The sequence below is a fragment of the Oncorhynchus kisutch genome, linkage group LG20, assembly GCF_002021735.2.
Source record: "Oncorhynchus kisutch isolate 150728-3 linkage group LG20, Okis_V2, whole genome shotgun sequence".
In the NCBI taxonomy this organism is placed as follows: Eukaryota; Metazoa; Chordata; class Actinopteri; order Salmoniformes; family Salmonidae; genus Oncorhynchus; species Oncorhynchus kisutch.
Window position 1 is genome coordinate 45,314,742 of NC_034193.2, and position 25,837 is coordinate 45,340,578.

The 25,837-nt window shown below is 44.7% G+C and overlaps 1 protein-coding gene across 1 annotated transcript in view; it reads right to left on the reverse strand.

Annotated features, from left to right (window-relative positions):
• grb2a (growth factor receptor-bound protein 2a) overlaps positions 1-24,765 on the reverse strand; it is a 35,401-nt gene extending 10,636 nt beyond the window's left edge. Inside the window, exon 1 of the mRNA XM_020454249.2 lies at positions 24,308-24,765. Coding sequence (XP_020309838.1) covers positions 24,308-24,385 — 78 coding nt within the window. The 5' untranslated portion in view covers positions 24,386-24,765. The remainder of the gene's footprint in view (positions 1-24,307) is intronic.
• Between the last annotated feature and the right edge of the window lie 1,072 nt (positions 24,766-25,837).

Consider the following 25,837-nt stretch of genomic DNA (forward strand, 5'->3'; position numbering starts at 1 on the left):
TAGTAGGTGCCAGGCGCACCGGATTGAGCGTGTCAAGAACTGCAATGCTACTGGGTTTATCACACTCAACAGTTTCCCGTGGGTATCAAGAATGGTCCACCACCCAAAGGACATCCAGCCAACTTGACACAACTGTAGGAAGCATTGGAGTCTAAATGGGCCAGCATCACTGTGGAACGCTTTCGACACCTTGTAGAGTCCACGCCCCGACAAATTGAAGCTGTTCCGAGGGCAAAAGGGGGTGCAACTCAATATTGGGAAGGCGTTCCTAATGTTTTGTACACAGTGCATTTCCCCCATATGCTCCCAGACGCAGAGACAAAAAGCAGAACATTGCAATGTAGGAGAATACTGCTTAGAACACACCCTTCATCCCATAACTGCCATATACTGTACATATTTCCCCCCTAACCTCCCATATATCCATTCACAAGCCTAGCCAGGTGAAATGACATTCCAGACAGACTGCCCCCATCCCTGCACCCAGGTGTCCTAGTCCAGGTCAGTCAACATGACCGTGATCATCTGGAGGCTCGACAGTGGGACCTGACCAGACTGCCACCACACCCCCTCCTGTCCCTACAGAGACACCATCTGTCACAACCACTCCGGCCACAGATCCATCAGCGTCGATGGCTGACACAAACACTCTGTAACCGGGCCAGAGAGCTCTGAGACAACAACCAAACACTCTAACCAGGCCAGATAGGTCTCTGAGAGACAATGACCAAACACTCTGTAACCGGGGCAGAAAGCTATCAGAGACAATGACCAAAACACTCTGTGGAGTTAGATGGGTTTTTAGGGTTGGATGGAAGAGGATTCCGGTTGACAGAACATGAATTGGATTTTAGGTCTTGGTGGAGTCTTGGTGGAATTGATCTTTCTGGATGAGTTTGAGTGAAACATTGCTTGTTGGTCTATAAAGGCAACTTCTACCTAGACAGATTATTTCAAACATAAGGCCTTACACCTCCACTCTCTATTACCCTGTCCCTGTCTGATGTCAACTCAGTTTCAGCATGGGACTGCATCGTCTCCCACAAGCAAGACCATCATACAGAACACTGATGTGACTGGGGAGTGGGGCCTGCATCGTCTCCCACAGTGTCTCCACACTCTACGGTGGATGACCCAGTCATCTTAGTGGAGAGAAATGGCCAGGCTCAGTCTCTTAGCCTTTGCTGGTCTCAGTAAACACCCATTAATCTTAGCTTTCTCTCGCTGTCTCTGCCATGGGGCTATGGCGCCACTCTTACCAGGCCACAAGTGAAATGGACTGCCACTGTAAACACAGAGGACAGGAAACAATGTGCACCAAGCAGGAAACAAAAAGACATGGGTTATATTTTAGGCATCCTAATGTAAATAATAGTGGGTTAGAAAATGTATAGGCAGTTGTGATGTCACATACAGGCCAATTTTAACTGTGCTAGTGATTCCTAAAATGCTTTCTGTTGTACCATGATCTTCCCCAACTCTACTACTGAGCAATTTGACAATAACAGAATGAGGCTGAGAGTCAGATGTTTCACTTTAAAATGCACGTCAAACTAAAAACAATGATTACAAAGTTAAACCATACAACTCCACGCACAAGGACGACTTAACAATTTCAACTGAAAATGTTACAAAAACACATTTACATGGCCTGTGCAGATGCACAGCTTGGTAACAGAATTACGGTGTGTGCCATCATTCTTTCACCAAACTTTGAATCTGCACTGTTCTTTAAGTATATTGTTTTTTGTCAAATGTTCTGTGGAAAATGTTAAATGTCATCCTTGTGCAAAAAGTTGACTGCTTTTGTTTAACATGCATTTTAAAGTGAAAAATTGGGAGTCTCAGCATCATTCTGTTACCGTGGAATTGCCCCACTGTTTACCATAGATATTTGTTCCAAAAATAACTATAACAAGGAACCAGTGATGTACTAGCTGACCTCCTTTTCCTGTGGAGAGAAATCTGAATATATGCTAAATCTGCCCCAATTTCTGTTCTATTGAATTAAAATCCCCCATTGGCAGAGATGAGGGGTTTAAGACTGATAAGCAAGCACACACACACACACACAAAGTGACAGATGAGGGGGTGGATACCCTTCTTTGTTCTGAGGGATGCTGGTGTGAGTCTACTGCTGGCCTCTGACTGCTTCCCAATCTGCCAATCACACACAGTCAGCACCTCCCATAGCATGACCAGCGCAGTGTTTGGCCCATGCCTCTTTCTAACACTGGCCGGCTGTCCCTCTAAACTCCGCATGACCTCACACTCCAAAACACGGTAATAAATACTCACACAGGTTGAGAACGCAGGAGATAAACATACAGAGAGCGAGCGAGAGAGGAGGGGAAGGGAGAGAGAAAGACAGTGTGACACACAGTTACACCCCCCCACCAGGCACACACGCCCAGCTGCTCAGTACTGGTGACTCACCCAGTCTGTACCCTGGGGGCTGTGTTGGCCTGAGCAGGATTCTAAAGTGATAGCTACTGCTAGTGATGAAGAGAGGAGCGGTGCTGTAACCTTTTGAAGAGTCAGAGCCAATCCAGTCCTGACAGACACATGTAGGGCCTCTAGTATGACTGAATACTGCTCATACATGAATCTCTGAGGGAGAGGATGAGCTAATGTCTCTGTGCCAGTGTGTGTGTGTGTGTGTGTGTGAGTACATCCATGTGTGTGTGCCTGCGCAATCCCATGTCTGTGTGGAAATGTGGAACAGTGTGTCTGTGTGTGCGCGTGTGCACTGGAGAGAAGGAAATTAGGGATATAATGACAGTCCTCTCCCTCCCATGAGCGAGTCAGGAGCTCCGGCTGCTGATAAAACTAATTACACCAATGCTAGGAAACGAGGAGCTAGTGCTCTGACGGAGAGAGAGAGAACGTAGAGGGAGAAGAAGTACACAGAAGTAGAGGCTGCGTCCTGTATGTGAGTGTGTGTGGTATGGGGTCATAACAGGTGGAACAACAGAAGGGTACTGGACTCTATACCGGGAGCAATGTGGACACTCTCCACCTTGCTTTCTGACTAGTAAGAGGCACCCCCTTCACATTAACCCTTCCAACACAATCACAAGAGTGAGACGTAAGAGAGAGAGTCTCTTAAAACACGTCTAATCCATGGTTTGGAAGGATATAACTTTGTTATCCCATTGTTTTTAATTCCTATAAAGACTTTGAGATGTTCTGAAAAAAGAAAAAGGCAATTGGCACAATAGCAAAGTGAATTTTAGCCAGGGATTTGTTAAAGCCAAATAAAGACAAGCGCACTTCAAAGAATGAGAAACAAAACAGACTAGTTAAACCCATCCGACACGGCAATGAAGACCGTTTCAGTCAATGTCTTTTTTCTGGCTACCATTTGCAAGTACATTTAGTTGTACAGTACATCGTTTCATCAGTGGCTGTCTAATTCAGTTTGTCCTTCCCATAACAGAGACCGGTAATGGGTTTTAAAGCTGGAAAAACAAAAAAAAACTGTCTGTCGACTTCATGAAATGAGACCACACCACTCAGTGCTATAATACCATCTGCTAGTTTGATCGAATCAGGCCTAGGGACAGAAACAGAGGTAGCCTAGCTGTCACAATTGGCTGACTGGCTGGGGCAATGACATGCACACACACATCTGTCTCTCCTAGCTCTTTCTTCCTGTCGCACACAGTGATGCATTCTTTCTCTCTCGCCGTCTCCATTTTCTTGATACCTCGGTCCTGCTTCATCGCAATCGCTCTATCCCCCCCATTCTGTCTCCACTTCTCTGTATTTTCTATACCGAAGCACAATGACACTATGATAAGTATAGGCTGTCATCAGCAACCACCGTGCTAACGGAGGGTGAAGCTATAAGCGCCTGCTTCCCATTCAGCAGGCAGAACCATAGACAGTGGCTGTAGTGAATGATGTATCTTCTCACAGTGTTGCTGGTCGTGGCTGAGGCACAGTCCCCTGGACAGATCTCGTTGCCTTGTTGTAAACCTCTAAGGGCGTTGATGCGGTTACATTTACAAGATCCCCGGAGTAATCTCATTCACAGCTGCCACACACACCATCCTGATCATCCCAAATCCTCATCCTGTCATCTCCTAAACCAGACGTGATAAGTCTTGTGATGGCCCCATTACTGCTGCAGCCGCTGTGCCCGAGGAACCAAGTGTTACAGTTTGTGTGCGAAGAACCACTGTGGTTTTTCAGGAAGAACAGACACCAGATAGGGCTGTACGTGACATGAGATAGTGACCTGGGAGGAAGGTCCCGGTTAACACGCTTCCCCATGGGAGTGGAACACGCCTGTCAATAGCAGTGGGTGGCAAAACCACATGCATGGATACATACTAACACACAGAGACAAGCACACATCCACACGCATGGCTTTGCATTGCATTCTCTCACACACACACACACACACCTTGCATGCCTATCCACATCTAAAATATAGGACGCTAACGCTACTGCACCATGTTCTCTCATACTTAAATAAGGTCTCAGAAAAAGAGCATGATGGACGAGGAGTAAAATGAAGAGAAGGATGGAAGAGAGGTGAAAGAGGGGGAGGTGGAAGTGAGGGGTATTTTGCCACTGCAGAGTGTAGTCCAGAGAGGATTGGGAAGGAATCAAACTACAGGATTATAACCAGGGATGTGAATTCAAAATCGGGGCAACAACTCAGACACCATGCTCTTAAATCTAAAACATATCCACAGGGGGTTCCTCTCCTCCGACAAGAGAGACTTCTGTGTGGTGTTTGAGTGGGGGGAATGTGTGTGTATGTATTTATGTGTTTCAGTGTATGCATGTGTGTGAGCCTGTTCTGTATCCACAACCAGCCAGGGAACAAGACATTCAGGGCGAATACTGTTTTCTGGTGCGTCATGAATATACATGAGATGGTAGACGAGAAGGAAGGAGAGAAAAATTGAGCATAATGAAAGAGAGAGCGAGACAGAGACACAGAAATTCAGAGAGCAAGAGAGACAGAGAGAGAAATCCAGAGAGAGAAATACGCACACTTACACACAGGAGGCAAGCTTATCTTTCTCCCAGAGATAAACAGCCAAGGTGTCTGTGGAGGCGAGGCGCGTGGAGAAACAGACGGGCGATACCTGACAGAAAACTTAATGAACTATGTGATGGGAATCAGAGCAGACAAGAAAATGGATCAACTGCAGGGGGGAGTGTGCAAAAGAAAAATGTATATCTACACTGAACAAAAATATAAAAATGCATCACGCAACAATTTAAGATTTTACTGAGTTACAGCTCGTAAGGAAAATCAGTCAATTTAAATAAATTCATTAGGCCCTAATCTATGGATTTCACATGACTGTGAATACAGATATGCATCGGTTGGTCACAGATAGACACCTTAAAAAAATAAATGTAGGGGCGTGGATCCGAAAGCCAGTATCTGGTGACCACCATTTGCCTCATGCAGCACGACATCTCCTTCGCATAGAGTTGTCTAGGCTGTCGATTGTGGCCTGTGGAATGGTGTCCTAGTCCTCTTCAATCGCTTGTAAAGTTGCTGGATATTGGCAGGAACTGGAACCCGCTGTCGTACAGGTCAATCCAGAGCATCCCAAACATGCTCAATGGGTGACATGTCTGGTGAGTATGTACACTATGGAAGAACTGGGATATTCGCTTCCAGGTACAGATCCTTGCGACATGGGGCTGTGCATTATAATGCTGAAACATGAGGTGATGGCGGCGGATGAACGGCACGACAATGAGCCTCAGGATCTCATCACGGTATCTCTATGCATTCAAATTGCCATTGATAAAATGCAATTGTGTTTGTTGTCCGTAGCTCTTGCCTGCCCATAATACAACCGCCACTGCCACCATGGGGCAGATGAGCTTCCGTGAGAAGGTTTCTGCCAGTTTGTGCAGAAATTCTTTGGTTGTGCAAACCCCCAGTTTTATCAGCTGTCTGGGTGGCTGGTCTCAGACGATCCCCCAGGTGAAGAAGCCAGATGTGGAGGTCCTGGGCTGGCGTAACTACACGTGGTTTGCAGTTGAGGCCATTTGGACGTAGTGCCAAATTCTCTAAAACAGAGGCGGCTTATGGTAGAGCAATTAACTTTCAATTCTGTGGCAACAGCTCTGGTGGACATTCCTGCAGTCAGCATGCCACTTGCACGCTCCCTCAAAACTTGAGACAACTTGCCATTGTGTCGGGTGACAATACTGCACATGTTAGAGTGGCCTTTTAAGGTGACCCATCATGCCGTTTAATCAGCTTATTGATATGCCACACCTGTCAGATGGATTGATTCTCTTGGCATAGGAGAAATGCTCACTAACAAGGACGTAAACACATTTCTGCATTTTAGAGAAATAATCTTTTTGTGCATATGGAACATTTCTGGGATCTTTTATTTTAGCTCATGAAACATGGGGTCGACACTTTACATGTTGCATTTACATTTTTGGTCAGTATATTTATTTCCACGAAGAGGCTCTACATAAACTCACAAGAATCTGCTTTGTCTCCACAAAAACGTACAAATAGTGCTTTAAGCAGCGATTTATAGAAGCATACTGTGGGAATTGGTACAGTGAACAACGAGGTGCATTTCCATGTACAGCACAGTGATTTGCATCCGTTTAGATCTCTGAAAACAAACTACTATGACACGTCTACGACATTATCCAACCCACTGCTTTATGAAAATAGCAACATTAAGCATTGATGCATACTTTGCATAGTAACATGGTACCTAGCGTGTCTACAACATCATCCAAACTACTGCTTTATGTAAATAGCAACACTAAAACATTGATGCATAGTATAGTAGCACAACACACAATCCTCTAGTTGGAATGAATCTTATATTGCCAGTTGCCACACATCCAAGCCTTCACTTGGATAAAATCAGTGGTAATTGAGGTTCATTACGCAACCTTCTAGTTTTCTGGGATTTTGGATGGTTCCAAGAGCCTAGCCGGTAGCAGCTGGAGCCTTGCTTTCCTGGAGAGATGTGTGATGTTGTGTCCCTCTCTACCCCCTGTCCTGGTTCTGCCCGGTTGGCCCCGGTCCCAGACTCTGTTTTGGGGCTAATCCATGAGGTCTATTTATCTTGTGTCGGAGGAGGGGATAAAGGGCGAGGAGCGACAGCTAAACCGCTAATCCAGCTACAGCACTGGGACACTTTTAACGAGATCCCAGATTGGGGCTGTCTGGATTAGAAAGAGAGAGAGAGACAGAGAGAACGACAGAGGGAGAAAGAGCGACAGTGTGAAAGAGCAGGCCTATTAAGTTTAGACAGACAGTCACAACATAGCCCACTCAGACTAGAGAGAGGTTCAGTGTAGGGGACAGGCCTCTGAAGATCTAGTCTGCCCAGATGGCCCCTCGCAGACACTCTCCCCCCCTGGGAGGGCTTTCTATCGATGTTTACAAACTGTCAACAACAGTAGAGTTTCAGGGTCATCACAGAGACAGAGAGAGCAAGAGAGATACCTTTTGTTTATTATCTATTTCACTTGCTTTGGCAATGTAAACATATGTTCCCCATGCCTTAAATTGAATTGAGAGAGAAAGCAGAATCGACATGAGCTTTTAATGCAGGAGAAGAAAGCATACACACACAAACACAAGCTAACCCCTCTACCCTGCTCCACTGACAGGTGTAGTGAGTGGTATGACATCTACCACTTGTGAAGGAGCGCAGGAGTTACTTAGGGGAGGAATGAGTCACTCTGATACTCTGGCTTGGAAGATGAAGAGAAGATGTGTCCCTGGTGTATCTCTAATGCGAACTGTGTCTCTCGCCTCACAGGAGACACAGCAGGCAGCCGGGCCTGGGCACGTTAGCACTAGCATAAACAAGTTAGCGCGGTAATGCTAACTGACTCACCCCAGGTGACAGACGAGCAGATGCTACAGAGGCAACTGCAACTGATCCGATTTTGAGGAGAACTATTGAAAGAGGTTATGCTTTACAAAGTGAGTGATGACAGGGAACACCGCTGGTTTGACAGTCTGCTGTCTGTCCTGTCTCTCGGTACTTGGGTGTGCGTGTGTTGTGTGTTCTGTGGTTGCAGTCAAATTTCTTTACACGGAGGGATGGAGCATGAATTTGCACGTCCTATATAAAGTGCTAACGATGAGTCGAAATCCACTTAGCCTATGGTCTTCTTTTAGTGAAAGTGAATTACAAAAGTAAACATACTAGCAATTTGCTGGCTACTGTAGATCGTCTGCAAAAAGAAAGCTACAAAAGACAGAATTAGTCTTGGCTAGCCTACTGTAGCCATGTCGATATGTCCTTTGGACTCTTAAAGTGGCAGCGTCCTATTTTCAAATCTTCAAATCTTCTTCTCAAAATGACATACTACTTTAAAAATGTATGCATTTAATACAATTCTAAAGAACAGCGTAATGACTTACATTGCCAAATTATATTACACAGCTTTTTAATACATATAATAACCAAATGTAGCCTCTTAATAGCTGAATATAGAGAGAAAGCATGCCAACCTATAGGCCCTGCATGACCCCAGTGCATTTAAAGGGATACTTCTGGGTTTTGGCAATGAAGGAAGTCGGAGTTAGCATTAGCTTGCGAAAACTAGGTACCTACTAGCATGCTAGCAGTTACCATAGACTTCCAGCCATTGTGTTAATGCTAGTTAGAAATTACGCTAATGCTAGTTAGCAACTTCCTTCAAACATTCATTGCAAAATACTGAATTATTCCTTTAAGAACTACAAGGGCCAGTAGATTTCTGCCAGGTTCCAATGTTAACTGGATGATTTTTACCAGTGAGAAAAAAAGCTAACTTTGGACCCTGGAGTGTTTCATAAACAGCACGGAGTGGTGGCGCATAGGCTCTTTACTGTGCTTTGATTGACGAACAGCAAGCTCGACTTGTTTATAAAAGGTGTGGAACATACTGTAGGAAGTCAATCTCATATCCTTGCCATTCTTAAAATCATACAACATAGTTACTGTATATGTCCATGGTGTCGCATCGGGACAAGTAAAGATCTTGTTTGTATTTTCGATATGAAGTCCGTTAGTACTCGCCAGACAATGATGTTATAGTGAGTTAAAGTGAGTGACTCGTCAGTAGTCTACCGAGTCGCATCATTAAGAGACCAGTTCATTTGGCTCTCTAATTTGCATACTGGTAGGCTTTGAATTGTTTTAAGAGCCAATTATACTTATTTTCAAAAGATGGATATACTGTCGGTCTACTGATTTAATGAACATTTTGACAATGCTGCTTCCTGTGTGGCAAAGCCCATGTTTAACACCTGCTTCATTCTTCAATCATGCATGTGGAAGTCACTCTCACAGGATGAATTAAAGGCCCACTGCAGTCAAAATTAACTTGTTCCTGTGTTTTATATCATATTGCACAACAGCTGATGAAACTAACAATGTAAAAGTGTGAAAATATTTGATCAGTGTTATATCCCGATAGTTTCTGGCTGAAAATACAATCCAGTATTAGAATGTACCCGACCCTGGCTGGCTACTTTTTCGATTTGGCTGGCTACGCCATGTGCTTGTGGAAAACACTGTATGCTGCTGTTGTTTAGTGTGAAGGAGCGCAGGGGTAACTTAGAGGAATGAGTCAGTCTGATCAGGAAGACCAGCAGAAAACAAGTCCTGTATGTCGGGGTGCCTGCCTAGCATGTTAGCACTCTAATGCCAACTGACTCACCCACGGTGATGAGACCAGCTGGGGATGAGTCAGCTTGAGGCAACAGAGGGTCTACATAGTCGATCATATTTTTGTCCCAACTAAGCAACAAACCTAACCAACTGAGCTAATTGATCAGTTCAGTGATTGAATTTAACACAGCTGGTCTTCCAGGTCAGTTCAATCAAAAACATGGCACTCAAGGACTAGGGTTAAGAGTCCTGTACTGTATGTTGGCACTCAACGACTAGGGTTGAGAGTCCTGTACTGTATGTTGGCACACAAGGACTAGGGTTGAGAGTCCTGTACTGTATGTTGGCACGCAAGGACTAGGGTTGAGAGTCCTGTACTGTATGTTGGCACGCAAGGACTAGGGTTGAGAGTCCTGTACTGTATGTTGGTACTCATGGACTAGGGTTGAGAGTCCTGTTCTGTATGTTGGTACTCAAGGACTAGGGTTGAGAGTCCTGTACTGTATGTTGGTACTCATGGACTAGGGTTGAGAGTCCTGTTCTGTATGTTGGTACTCATGGACTAGGGTTGAGAGTCCTGTTCTGTATGTTGGTGCTCATGGACTAGGGTTGAGAGTCCTGTTCTGTATGTTGGTACTCAAGGACTAGGTTAAACCAGAGAGGAAGGCTTATTCCAAATACCTCCCCTTAGCCCTCCCCCTCATTTTAGAGGGTCGCTTGGTGGAAGAGTGGTAGTCAAATGGAGCAACTAGTGGTAGGGAGAGCTAAATTAGGCCTAGGGAATGGGACATCACTACATCAGTTGCGCACATCAAACTGTCAACGGATACCACTCAATTCCTTGATGACGAGCCTTGTTTTTCACAATGCCTGTACTGGTGGTAGGAATACCTTTTCTTATATTTCTCGTACAACAAATATGTACTTACCATATGAGCAACAAATGAGAACAGCAGAACAATATGCCCGTAACATACCCATCCTCTGGTTGTGGTTCAAAGTGGAGGAGTACTGAAGCTGGACCTTCATTCCATAGCAGTTTGACATGTAACCATCGCATTTCCTTCACTCGGTCACTACCAGTGGAAGTACTGTTCTGAAGTCATCAAACCGGCACTAGGCTACAGTCATAGATAGATAGAGAGGCTCCGTGTGGCAGATATCTAGGCTAATCAATGGAAGATGGAATTAAAATGACAGAACTAAAAGTTAAATGAGAAGGACAAGCTACAACCCCCGAGAGCCCACAGGTAGGCTGCTACTTAATAATCTGAATCTGAAATAAATGTACACATACATGTTAAATCAATCATTGCACCCACACTGCCCACGTGTGCCAACGAGCATCTGCGTTGCCAAGTGCTAAAATAGAAGTCAGTTCTATTTGTGATGCTGAATGCAGTGCATTCATCTCCTCATTGGTTTATAGAAGCATATACCCACGTGCCATCGCCTCATTGGTTATACCCACGTGGGTGATTGAAAGATTAACGGAGGTCGGTAATACACCTTATGAAAGTTAGTTGCCAATCGCCATATAATGTCCAAAGAAGAAAAAGCCTGGAAGGAGGAGAGATGACTAGAAACGATTCAGTTGACCGTTTTGTGTGGATTAATTGTCGGAGTAAAGGACCTTGTGCATTTCAGGTAAAATAACTTGTGCATTTCAGGTAAAATAACACCTCAATGTTTATATCTCAGGCCAGATTAGCTAGAAACAGCACGCTAACTAGCTAATTTTTTTGCTAATCTATTTGCTATAGAAAGGAATGGATACCGCACAGTTAAAGTTATGTAGTCTCAATTAGCCTAGCTAGGCTAATTTCTCTCAGTTTGATGCAGTCAAGACAGAGACTACGTAATCAGACGAGATGAATAACGAGCAATAAGTCTACCACTGCGAGTCAACATGGTTACCATCTCTCTCCCTCCTCCCCTGGTTACTCTCAGACGCACACCACAAGGCTTCTGGAACGGCAAAATATGGTTATTTTGCTCGAATGGGTACAGAAACGGTTGTAACAGGATGGTTACATCGTAACTATGACTTCTCAGAGGAGGCTGTGGTGTCAAACTCATCAGAAACTCTGGGTATAGACTAGAGTTTGGGTATAACCAGAGGTACTGGATATAATGACGGGATAAGTATCAATTCCTAACAATGGGATTCGTTGTCCACAGAGCGGAATGGCAGGCTGTCGAGCTCCTGTCTATTCCTCTCTGGTGATTGGTGTATAGATCGCGTTATTTAATAGTTTTGTAAAAAATATTAAATGAGGGGTGTTGACGTCAACTGCCTGTTTTCAATGTAGAGTGAGATGCTATGCTAACCCCATGAATATGCATAGATTGTCACGAGCTCCAACAAGGACAACACTGATAGTGTTTTTTCTCAAAGTTGCCAGGATATCACTCGTGTCACACTTACGTCGGTACACTCGTAACATGCTAAGCACTACGAAATGTCTATTAGATCAAAAAGCCTCACAATACCACAATAGCAATACATTTTTATCTTGACTAAACTCTCATTGCCCCCCATAAAAAAACACTTCACTTGTTTAATAATGAATAATCTTCTAAATGTGGACAGACTTTGGGAGGAGTAAACCCTCTCGCTCCGCCTCGTCGGGCTCAATCCCAGTTATCCCCAACCTTAGCCCTCCCCCTCCGTGTTGTGCCATTCTGCGAGTCACATCGAGCCGGAGTGGAGTTCAAATATCAACTTTGAGCAAGGGGTAGAACCTTTGAGCCCTGTAGTTGTCCCTCCAAACGATGCGAATTGACATGCTGACTTCTAGTGGTTATCAGAACTCCCATGAAGCACTGTGACCCAAGTCTCTAAAGTTGCTTCAGGAAGATGCCTGGCAAAAATACTACGACGGAAGCAAACGTAAGTAATTACTACTTCATAACAAATCATGCAAAAAATGTACAGTTAAAAAGGAATATATTAATGCAGGAAAGGATTCTGCATATTTTTTGGTCATAAATTAATTTACAAAAATGTCTATTTAACAAGGTGACTAGCTAACATTAGCCAACTAACCATATATTTAGCTTGCTGATGGATGTGACATTTGTATGACTTGTAATAGGTGTTGAATGTTTTAGACTCCTGAGCAAACCAGACTGTCATCTTGTGAAACCCAGTGCAGTGGATGTAAAGAATCTAGCTTAGCTAGATAAATTCTACAATTTTGATTCTACAAATTTGTAAGCTTGTTTTGCTGTTCATGAACAAATATTTCACTTCTTTATTGTAGTAACTTAACTAGGGCTGTGAAATTTGGATTGTTGACGTTAAGAAAATCCCTAACCGAAAAGCGTTTTTTCCCCTCACTAAATTTAAATCATAGCTCAGTTATCACAAAGCTACCACCAACAGGTCCTGATCAGCATCAAAGAGATATTTTTTTTATTTTTTTTTACAAATACCTAACGCAACAATGCTGTAACATTTAGTAGGAGAAAAAAAACTCATTTTTATCTACTTCATTAACCGGAGCTGTACGAGGGAGAGCGAAGCAGAGCAGGAGCAAGGCAGGCTCTTGAGCGGGGGAGGGGCCATGCCTTATATATACACTGCTCAAAAAAATAAAAGGGAACACTTAAACAACACAATGTAACGCCAAGTCAATCACACTTCTGTGAAATCAAACTGTCCACTTAGGAAGCAACACTGATTGACAATACATTTCACATGCTGTTGTGCAAATGGTATAGACAACAGGTGGAAATTATAGGCAATTAGCAAAACACCCCCAATAAAGGAATGGTTCTGCAGGTGGTGACCACAGATCACTTCTCAGTTCCTATGCTTCCTGGCTGATGTTTTGGTTACTTTTGAATGCAGGCGTTGCTTTTACTCGGGTGGTAGCATGAGACGGACCCTACAACCCACACAAGTGGCTCAGGTAGTGCAGCTCATCCAGGATGGGACATCAATGTGAGCTGTAGCAAGAAGGTTTGCTGTGTCTGTCAGCGTAGTGTCCAGAGCATGGAGGCGCTACCAGGAGACAGGCCAGTACATCAGGCGATGTGGAGGAGGACGTAGGAGGGCAACAACCCAGCAGCAGGACCACTGTCCTGACAGAGATGGCCGCCTCGCTTCGCGTTCCTAGGAAACTATGCAGTTTTTTGTTTTTTTACGTGTTATTTCTTACACTAGTACCCCAGGTCATCTTAGGTTTCATCACATACAGCCGAGAAGAACTACTGAATATAAGATCAGCGTCAACTCACCACCAGTACGACCAAGAATATGTTTTTCGCGATGCGGATCCTGTGTTCTGCCTTACAACCAGCGCCACGGGATGGTTCCCATGCAGCGACCCAAAAAAACGACTCAGAAAAAGAGGGAAACGAAGCGGTCTTCTGGTCAGACTCCGGAGACGGGCACATCGTGCACCACTCCCTAGCATTCTTCTTGCCAATGTCCAGTCTCTTGACAACAAGGTTGATGAAATCCGAGCAAGGGTAGCATTCCAGAGGGACATCAGAGACTGTAACGTTCTCTGTTTCACGGAAACGTGGCTCACTGGAGAGACGCAATCCGAAGCGGTGCAGCCAGCGGGTTTCTCCACGCATCGCGCGGACAGAAACGAACATCTTTCTGGTAAGAAGAGGGGCGGGGGCGTATGCCTTATGGCCAACGTGACATGGTGTGATGAAAGAAACATACAGGAACTCAAATCCTTCTGTTCACCTGATTTAGAATTCCTCACAATCAAATGTAGACCGCATTATCTACCAAGAGAATTCTCTTCGATTATAATCACAGCCGTATATATCCCCCCCCAAGCAGACACATCGATGGCTCTGAACGAACTTTATTTAACTCTCTGCAAACTGGAAACGATTTATCCAGAGGCTGCATTCATTGTAGCTGGGGATTTTAACAAGGCTAATCTGAAAACAAGACTCCCTAAATTTTATCAGCATATCGATTGCGCAACCAGGGGTGGAAAGACCCTGGATCATTGTTACTCTAACTTCCGCGACGCATATAAGGCCCTGCCCCGCCCCCCTTTCGGAAAAGCTGACCACGACTGCATTTTGTTGATCCCTGCCTACAGACAGAAACTAAAACAAGAAGCTCCCACGCTGAGGTCTGTCCAACGCTAGTCCGACCAAGCTGACTCCACACTCCAAGACTGCTTCCATCACGTGGACTGGGACATGTTTCGTATTGCGTCAGCCAACAACATTGACGAATACGCTGATTCGGTGTGCGAGTTCATTAGAACGTGCGTTGAAGATGTCGTTCCCATAGCAACGATTAAAACATTCCCCAACCAGAAACCGTGGATTGATGGCAGCATTCGTGTGGAACTGAAGGCGCGAACCACTGCTTTTAATCAGGGCAAGGTGTCTGGTAACATGACTGAATACAAACAGTGCAGCTATTCCCTCCGCAAGGCTATCAAACAAGCTAAGCGCCAGTACAGAGACAAAGTAGAATCTCAATTCAACGGCTCAGACACAAGAGGCATGTGGCAGGGTCTACAGTCAATCACGGACTACAGGAAGAAACCCAGCCCAGTCACGGACCAGGATGTCTTGCTCCCAGGCAGACTAAACAACTTTTTTGCCCGCTTTGAGGACAATACAGTGCCACTGACACGGCCTGCAACGAAAACATGCGGTCTCTCCTTCACTGCAGCCGAAGTGAGTAAGACATTTAAACGTGTTAACCCTCGCAAGGCTGCAGGCCCAGACGGCATCCCCAGCCGCGCCCTCAGAGCATGCGCAGACCAGCTGGCCGGTGTGTTTACGGACATATTCAACCAATCCCTATACCAGTCTGCTGTTCCCACATGCTTCAAGAGGGCCACCATTGTTCCTGTTCCCAAGAAAGCTAAGGTAACTGAGCTAAACGACTACCGCCCCGTAGCACTCACATCCGTCATCATGAAGTGCTTTGAGAGACTAGTCAAGGACCATATCACCTCCACCCTACCTGACACCCTAGACCCACTCCAATTTGCTTACAGCCCAAATAGGTCCACAGACGATGCAATCTCAACCACACTGCACACTGCCCTAACCCATCTGGACAAGAGGAATACCTATGTGAGAATGCTGTTCATCGACTACAGCTCGGCATTCAACACCATAGTACCCTCCAAGCTCGTCATCAAGCTCGAGACCCTGGGTCTCGACCCCGCCCTGTGCAACTGGGTACTGGACTTCCTGACGGGCCGCCCCCAGGTGGTGAGGGTAGGCAACAACATCTCCTCCCCGCTGATCCTCAACACTGGGGCCCCACAAGGGTGCGTTCTGAGCCCTCTCCTGTACTCCCTGTTCACCCACGACTGCGTGGCCACGCACGCCTCCAACCCAATCATCAAGTTTGCGGACGACACAACAGTGGTAGGCTTGATTACCAACAACGACGAGACGGCCTACAGGGAGGAGGTGAGGGCCCTCGGAGTGTGGTGTCAGGAAAATAACCTCACACTCAACGTCAACAAAACTAAGGAGATGATTGTGGACTTCAGGAAACAGCAGAGGGAACACCCCCCCATCCACATCGATGGAACAGTAGTGGAGAGGGTAGCAAGTTAAGTTCCTCGGCATACACATCACAGACAAACTGAATTGGTCCACTCACACAGACAGCATCGTGAGGAAGGCGCAGCAGCGCCTCTTCAACCTCAGGAGGCTGAAGAAATTCGGCTTGTCACCAAAAGCACACAAACTTCTACAGATGCACAATCGAGAGCATCCTGGCGGGCTGTATCACCGCCTGGTATGGCAACTGCACCGCCCTCAACCGTAAGGCTCTCCAGGGGTAGTGAGGTCTGCACAACGCATCACCGGGGGCAAACTACCTGCCCTCCAGGACACCTACACCACCCGATGCTACAGGAAGGCCATAAAGATCATCAAGGACATCAACCACCCGAGCCACTGCCTGTTCACCCCGCTGTCATCCAGAAGACGAGGTCAGTACAGGTGCATCAAAGCTGGGACCGAGAGACTGAAAAACAGCTTCTATCTCAAGGCCATCAGACTGGTAAACAGCCACCACTAACATTGAGTGGCTGCTGCCAACACACTGTCAATGACACTGACTCTACTCCAGCCACTTTAATCATGGGTATTGATGGGAAATGTAAATATATCACTAGCCACTTTAAACAATGCTACCTTATATAATGTTACTTACCCTACATTATTCATCTCATATGCATACGTAGATACTGTACTCTATATCATCGACTGCATCCTTATGTAATACATGTATCACTAGCCACTTTAACTATGCCACTAGGTTTACATACTCATCTCATATGTATATACTGTACTCGATATCATCTACTGTATCTTGCCTATGCTGCTCTGCACCATCACTCATTCATATATCCTTATGTACATATTCTTTATCCCCTTACACTGTGTATAAGACAGTAGTTTTTTTGGGAATTGTTAGTTAGATTACTTGTTCGTTATTACTGCATTGTCGGAACTAGAAGCACAAGCATTTCGCTACACTCGCATTAACATCTGCTAACCATGTGTATGTGACAAATAAATTTGATTTGATTTGATTTGACTACCTCTGCCTTTGTGCAAGAAAGAGCAGGAGGAGCACTGCCAGAGCCCTGCAAAATGACCTCCAGCAAGCCACAAATGTGCATGTGTCTGCTCAAACGGTCAGAAACAGACTCCATGAGGGTGGTATGAGGGCCCGACGTCCACAGGTGGACACCAAGATTGGCAAATTCGCCACTGGCACCCTGTGCTCTTCACAGATGAAAGCAGGTTCACACTGAGCACGTGACAGACGTTACAGTCTGGAGACGCCATGGAGAACGTTCTGCTGCCTGCAACATCCTCCAGCATTTTTGTGGGTCAGTCATGGTGTGGGGTGGCATTTCTTTGGGGGGCCATGTGCTCGCCAGAGGTAGCCTGACTGCCATTAGGTACCGAGATGAGATCCTCAGACCCCTTGTGAGACCATATGCTGGTGCGGTTGGCCCTGGGTTCCTCCTAATGCAAGACAATGCTAGACCTCATGTGGCTGGAGTGTGTCAGCAGTTCCTGCAAGAGGAAGGCATTGATACTATGGACTGGCCCGCCCGTTCCCCAGACCTGAATCCAATTGAGCACATCTGGGACATCATGTCTCACTCCATCCACCAACGCCACGTTGCCCCACAGACTGTCCAGGAGTTGGTGGATGCTTTAGTCCAGGTTTGGGAGGAGATCCCTCAGGAGACCATCCGCCACCTCATCAGGAGCATGCCCAGGCATTGTAGGGAGGTCATACAGGCACGTGGAAGCCACACACACTACTGTGCCTCATTTTGACTTGTTTTAAGGACATTACATCAAAGTTGGATCAGCCTGTAGTGTGGTTTTCCATTTTAATTTTGAGTGAGACTCCAAATCCAGACCTCCATGGGTTGATAAATTTGATTTCCATTGATAATTTGTGTGTGATTCTGTTGTCAGCACATTCAACTATGAAAAGAAAAAAGTATTTAATAAGAATAATTCATTCATTCAGATCTAGGATGTTATTTTAGTGTTCCCTTTATTTTTTATATATATATATATATATATATATATATATATGTTTTATTTATTCACACACACACACACACACACACACACACACACACACACACACACACACACACAAAATAAAACAAATGCCACTTTGGGAACCACATAAGCAAAAGTTACGGGTGTTTTCATGCACATTATGTTGATGGAATTGTGTTCCATCACAACGGCTAAATCACAGGATGGGAAAGAAGAAATTGCTTAATTTCTCTCACACACACGGTTCCTGAAACAATTACGCTTTCCTGGAATGGAAGCAAACCAGTAAATAATCTTGCAGTGAGCATTTAGCCTGTTCCCTCCAGTTCCCTGAAGTATACAAATAGAGTGAGAACGATCAATATCAGGAAGTGGCTCTATCGACATCACAGTAAAGACAAATGAGGAGAAGGCAACTCGTGCATCCAAAATGGAACCCTATTTTCATATATAGCGCACGACTTTTGATTGGGCCCATAAGACTGGTCAAAAGTAGTGTACGATATAGGAAATAGGGAGCCATTTCATGGTGTCGTGATAAAAAAATAAATTTAAAAGCTCAGGGGAGAGAGGGAAAACAAAGCTTCTGTTTAGAAAGCCATCCGTATAGAGCTAACAGGCCAAGATATTGTACTGTATGGTTGGTCCACATGGGAGAAGGCCGGTTTAGGTTTAATCAATGGTTAAATCATTTGACTGGGCTTAGAGATAGATCTTTGAAAGAGCACTGTAGAGAGGGTGAGAGGCTGTGTGTGGTGAGAGAGAGGTGTGGGAGAGGAGAGGGTTGTTTCCAAGGTATTAGACAGAGCGGTGTTGGGGATCGCAGCTTTGAGGAAAAACATCATGTTGAAGAGCCTACACTACTAGTCCCACTGCGGATTAGTTTAGTGTGTGTGTGTGCATGCGTGTGTTTTCTAGGGTGGGCTTGACACAGTTGTGTGTGTGTGTGTATGTATGCATCTGCTTGCATGCGTTTTGTGAGGCTGAGAGTCAAGAGAATCATTAGCTGTGACAGGAAAACATGTCTTGCTTTTCACACTGTCAGGCCCATGATCACACTCCTAGCTAAAGAGCAGTAGGGAGTGTGTTGTGGGGAGCCTCAACTACTGTAGCCCTGGAGAGAATTAAGACTGGGTGAAGTCAACCCATGCAAAATGAAACTCTGGCAAGTTGTGAGGTCTGGAAATTTCTGAGCACACCTGAAAAGATAGTCACTCTTTCTCCTGAAATGTTTAAATCCCTCGTTCCTTTGATGTTGTCAAATCTCAGGACATTCCCAACAGAAATGGAGCAAACTCGGCATCTACCCATCCCAAACCACACAGGAGGACAAGCAGGAAAACAAGGAAGCAAGGCTCCAGGATGGCTTCAAAGCGAAGGTCCCTGAACACAGCGGTATAAGAGCATCCTTTGGCATTACGAATGGGTCAGACAGTAGCAGTAAACGTATATCTCTCTCTGTGCATGTGTGCACTGCCAGCCCTCCAGTCAGACGATCTCATACTGTAATTAAGTCAGATTCACTTCCAAGGGTAATAAGCATCATCTATGCTGCAGTAGCCACAGGGGGACGAGGGTGCAAAAATCTTTTTAACACCCTGCCATTGTAGAGGGGAGTGCACGATTTGTTAGAACATCCTAACTTAACCTAGGGGGAGTGCACGATTTGTCAACACCCGGACATTAGTTTACAAACCTAATCTGATACATGATGGCTTTATGCTTAAAAATACCCTTGTTCTATCAATTTAGGTCTGGTTTTTTGGTTTTTAAAGTTGTGTCCATCGTGTAGTAATGCAACACGATACGTCTTGGGATTCGGAGCCACTAATCTCATCAAGAAGGTTCCTCAACACTAGTCTACCTCTCCGTCTGCCATCCCACCCTCTCTTCATCATGCTTTGTTTTTCTGCACTGTAATTGAAACTGTATACACTGTAACTCCGTACACACAGTGATGGGAGGTGACCAGAGAGCGCCTGGCACAGGAATGTGGGTTTACTTTAGGCCTGTTCTCCCTTAGCACCTCTAGCAGGTCACATGCTCTGACATGGGACCTGCTAGTTTGTTTAGGTCTTTCACTCACTCTCTTTCTGCCAGGGGACATAAATAAACAGGGCCTCGTTCTCTCTATCAACAGTGCTTCAGTCTGCAGGATGACGAGAACGAGGGATGAAGGGAGCAGAGGAGAGAAATGGAGAGACGGAGGAGAGCAGCCAGCCGCATCACTCACCTCCATTTCCTCCTTCTGGAGGACAAAGATAAGGACAAGAGCTGTGACAGAGAAGGGCAGATGGATTAATGATCGTTCTGTTCTTCTCTCAATGGGGACAGTCAATGTGTGTCTATTATTGTCTTTCCTTGCATCGCCCTTGTCTTGACACTCATCTGGATAGAGTGGTGATTCCACCTTGTAATGGGAGCGTTGATATATTCTACATTCGCCCTGTCAAAGGAGTCAGTGTCATCCACACGCAGGTGCACACGCACCCATACACACTCATAAGTATACACATAGAAATGCTATGGTCAAATGGCAGAAGAACCTACTATGCACGACATAAGTGACCCATAGGACGCAGCTTCTGGTGTATAAGGTCCTAAGAAACACAGCCAGGTTAACATCCGCCATGGGAATGAGTTCAGTTCACTAGCTCGTGTTGACAGACGCTGCCTGTACTTTACTGTACATTGACAGTACATCCCGTTTTAGCTCCCGCTGCCTCTGGCATTATGGGAGAGTGGTGTGGAGTGCTTTCTTTCTCTCCCTCTCTTTATCCTTCTGTGCCTGACTGCCAGCTCAGAAAACAGACTGCTGACGTCCCTGGGCTCACACCAAAAAGCCAAAGACCCAAAGTGAGACCAGGCAGGTCTGAGATCTGTGCTGTATAGCCTTAGCCAAATGGCACTGACAATGGCCATAGGAATTGGCTAAGCAGCAAAAACTAATCTGGGACCAGGCTAAGGTGCTGCTAATTCCCTAAAAACTATTTAGCCAGACACAATCAGGTGACTTGAGACCAAAGCTGTTTGTGGTTTCCTTCTTCTCCTTTGTTTGACCAGAAGTGATGCTCCATTCTCTTTGGACTTCTCTGTCATACACACAGACCATGACCAGGTTCCTGTCTCAGATGGTTCTTCTTTCCACTCCTTGCTTGCAGGCTAAATTTAGACCTGATGCTGCCTGGCTTTTGTGCTGCGGCCTCAGTTGACAGAGAAAATAAAGGGAGATAGAGAAACAGAGAGACGTTGCATGCCCCAGAGCCATTGAATGTCTGTCCTGCATCAAAAAAACTCCGTAAATAAAAACTGAGGTCTCCTCTCGTGCCCTTCTAAATGCATGAGAAAAACAGAGATGTTTGTGTTACTCAAGACAAGACTTCTGGCAGTAAGCGTTATTTATTTCTGACATTCTCTTCCTGACAACTCAATTCCAGAGAATAAACTCCTCCACCCTTTGTACAGTGGGGGATGGGGGAGTTACCCTACATATTAGGAGGAAATAATCTCTCATCTTCACAGATCTCTAAAAATATCCATGAGAAATTAATGTCCCCTGTATTGTAAGGGGATCTCAAGAACCGAGCTAAATCGATCATGGACATGGCACGTCACGCATTGGCTGTATTCTAATTCTCAGCAATTCACCAAGACAGTAGGCTTATTCCATAAGAGCTCAGTTCATCAAGAGAGTAGACCTACTTCACAACAGCAACTTGACTGAACATCATGTAACACTTGTGTTATAGTACATGCTGGAACAGAACTGGGGTATTGACACAGTGCCAGGCCAGAAGCTTTGAAGTGTGTGGTTAAGAAGAGGACACCTATGGGTCCTGAGAATTGTGTCAAAGAGCCCCGTTCTCCAGCCATCCTCCCGCCACGGTCAGAATTCAATTCGGAAAAGAAGCATAAGATCACTGCCGACGTTCCTGAATCCCCTCCAGATTCTATGAACTCAGCAGAGCGTTCCCGGGAAGTTGCAAAAACGGAACTCGACAGAACCCTTTCGCAACTCCGGGCGGAGTTTGTGCATGCATGCTGCGCTACGCAGGAAGAACCGAGCAGGGAGAGAGAGAGAAGAAAAAAAAAGAGAATAGCCTCGGGTGTAGTAGCATTTTTACCGGCAAGTTGTTGCCACACACCACACCATACTCTTGGACGATTAATATTTATGTGGCGCCCGCCGAGCGAGCGAAGCCTAAAGCCCAGGGGATGGAGCAAGCTGCCTGGCATACTCCCCATCAACTTCTACAGTGCTGAGATAAAGAATGTTCGCTCTCCATTGAGCTTCATTTCTGTGAACAAATCAGGTAACACAAGAAAGAAATCTATTGATTTGGCTTTTAGAATATAGCCCGCTCCCAGATGTGTTTGTGCAGTCTTGCCAAATGCTATGGTCATTGTCACGCCGGCTAAAAGCTTGTGGCTAATACAGGAGGGACATTGGTTTGGCTGACAGAATGTACTATACGGATAGTAAAAGTTACTTAGACTAGTGTATACTGTACGCAGTATAGCCTGCACTCACATGCCTCCTATCACCGATCAGCAATCGCACCAATTGTCCTTCAGATGCTTCTCTTGGGCAATCACAGACTTGTTAAGTCGGTAGATGCAGCCAGAAACGGCGTGACGAACACTGCTTCTCTTTGAAGTATGAAAGCCGCTGCATGATGAACTGAGGTTGACTCAGGCAACAAATTGACTGATAACTTTGTTCACCGTTTTCACAGCTCGCGGCCATATTCCTTTTAAGGCCTCATGATCAGATTTGTTCCTGTTTCTAGTGTGAACATCTTCAACTGATGTTTCTCTCGAGGAGATATGAATGCGTATTCCTGTCCTGGTTCGCCCGATCTGTTTCTGCCTCTGACCGTGGCGTTGCCGGGGTACATTGCCAGAGTAGAGGAGAACAGAGCACAGGGCCAGACTGTTCTCAAAACACCAGCTGAAAGAGGGAACTGGAAAGAAGACAAGACTGCACACAACCAGACGTTTACCTCAGACACACACTTCACTCTCAATCTTCTCTTTACTGCATATTGTTTTTATTACTATTTTTTTTGCATATGGTTTTAACCTGAACTGACACCAGTATTGTGATTGCAGTGCAGGCAGTCAGCGTGCAGTTATGCCACAAAAAGCTCAGCTATAATAGAGCTTTTAGAACCATTATAACATGTCTTGAAGCAGAGCTGTTAAAGTTCTGACACTGAAATGAAGGAGCCGTCATAATACCAGCAAGGGAAGGGGTGTGGTTGTAAACATACTGCCAGCTCATCCCCTCTCTTTAGCTCTCCTTCCTTCTCCGTTTCTGACTGAGTGAGGGAAAATGTATAGAAGCCAAGGATGATACTGGAGACTTCCTGTTTCAGCATTACCACAGAAGTCCAATATTGCTAAACTACTGAGGATAATGAAAAGATTCAATGAAAGAGCTTATTAAGTGTACTTTTTAACAAACTAGGGGGAGGGTTAGTTACTTATTCTGTCTCCTCTTGTAGCATTTCTTTGACTAAAAATTGTCATATAGGCTACAAAGACTTAATTTTGGATTTGCTCATTCTGGTTCTCCACAAAATGATGACTGCATGTAAAATGTGGAGTACAGTATAGGATGCTTGTTATAGGATGCGAGAAAGACAGAATTGTGTCCTGCCAAAGACTACCAGTGCTATCCTTTTTCATATCTGTACGGAAACAATCGCTGAACTTTTCCTTGAAAACATGACACCGATTACCATATGACTTGCCATTGACAAAGACATTAGCTGCCCCTCATTCAAATGTGTTGGAACCAAAGGACAACACCCCTGCAACATGTTTTTCTTTATATTATATTCCCTCTCATTCTGTAGGCCTATCATAATAAATAGACCCCTGAAAAGACAAGGTAAAATCTCTTACAAGGGACTTACTGGTTACAAGTTCTTAGATAATGTCCTTAAAAACCAGTTACCAGTTACAGGAGTGTCTAAAATTAAGACACAAAATGACCAACAACAAAAAATTTAACAGGCTATTGTAAATAGTGTAATAACTAGACATAATAATAACCACAAAGGAAAAATATGACACATTTAAGAATATAAATAGTGAAGCAATGGGCTGCTTACCTTCAACGTTTCTCCACGTTTAAAACTCAACTCATCATCTGCAGTGGCTTTGAAATCGTATTTGGCAATGGCCTCCATGGTGAGGATTGTTGGAACACCTGTATGCTGTGTTGAGGAACGCACAAGTACCCTTCTGAAGTCTCTCAATGGAGTTTATTCCTCAAAGGAATGATGAAAATGATTAACAATGTCAGAAGAAGAAAAAAACAGAACAGCTCCGGTCCCGTTTTCCCCCTGGTCTGACCAGTCACTCCGAGTAGCACAAATACCCTCACTCGCTGCACGCCGCTACAAACCTGTGAACAAGAACGCAGATAGAACCAGAGACTATGTAGCAGCAAATGAACATTAACCAACAACGAAAAACAATGGACTAATATGATAGTTTGTGATGTGATGCCGCGCCCATAGACAATTCTAGCATTCTGACGCTCGCGCAATCAGGAGAGGAAATATATAATCTGATTGACGTCTCCTCAGGCCAACTAAAGTACATCTTCTCCACAATTGACCAATCGGATGTGAGAATACTGTCATATCCAATAGGTGTTCTGTAGCTGTGCAAAACCAATGGGATTGCTAATTTACACGCTTTGTAGAGGATTTTTTTGACAGGCAGATGTGGTTGATGACTCAAACCTCGAGCTAAATGTAGAATGTCTAGTTTCGACTCAAAATCGTTTTATGTCGCGTACAATATTTTCTGCCCTCTTTCCTTGCCATTAGCCAAGTCCTTATTTTGTATACCTTTCCAGCTAATTTGAGTGAAACATTGTGGAGTAAAAACAAAGAGCTGTGATATTTATTGCATTGATACAATTTATTGTTTCCAAATTTGACAAGCAACAGTTTGTTACAAAGTTCAAAGTAACCTAGTTGTCACAATTGCTAGAACTACGAAATGAGACTTGTAGGCCTACTTTCGCTTCAACAGAAGAAAGATGACGAAGATACGACTATTAGGCTATTGTTGTGCAAGCCTACAATGTAGGTTAATTAAACAAGAATATAGGCTAAATCATTTCAAAAAAGTGATCGATGGCCCACCAGGTCTTGCTTGAAGTGAAACTGTTCAGGTCTCCGAGGTAGCCTTGTCCACCTACACTCATTTAATGTTACTTTGTTTTCTACTTGCTATCCCTTGGAATTCTACAAAAAAACGTGTTATTAGTAGGCTATCCACTTCCTAGAACGTGAGCTCTGTATATAGGAAGCTTCCTATCGCGACATTTTGGGATTACTTAAATCTGCACAGAAATTTGCCCACTCCCCTGTTCCACTGCTCCGCCCTCTTTCTCTCTCTCTCTGCAATTCAAAGGGATTTATTGGCAGGGGTAGCATGTTTAGATTGCCAATGGAAGTGGAATAGAAAATAAACAAAAGTGAAATAAACAATAATAAATTAACAGCAAACATTAAACTCTCAAAAGTTTCTTAAAGAATAGAGACATTTTAAATGTTATACTTTTGGCTATGCGCAGTGTTGTAACAATGTGAAAAGTACAAAAGCGAAAATAATTAGACAGATGA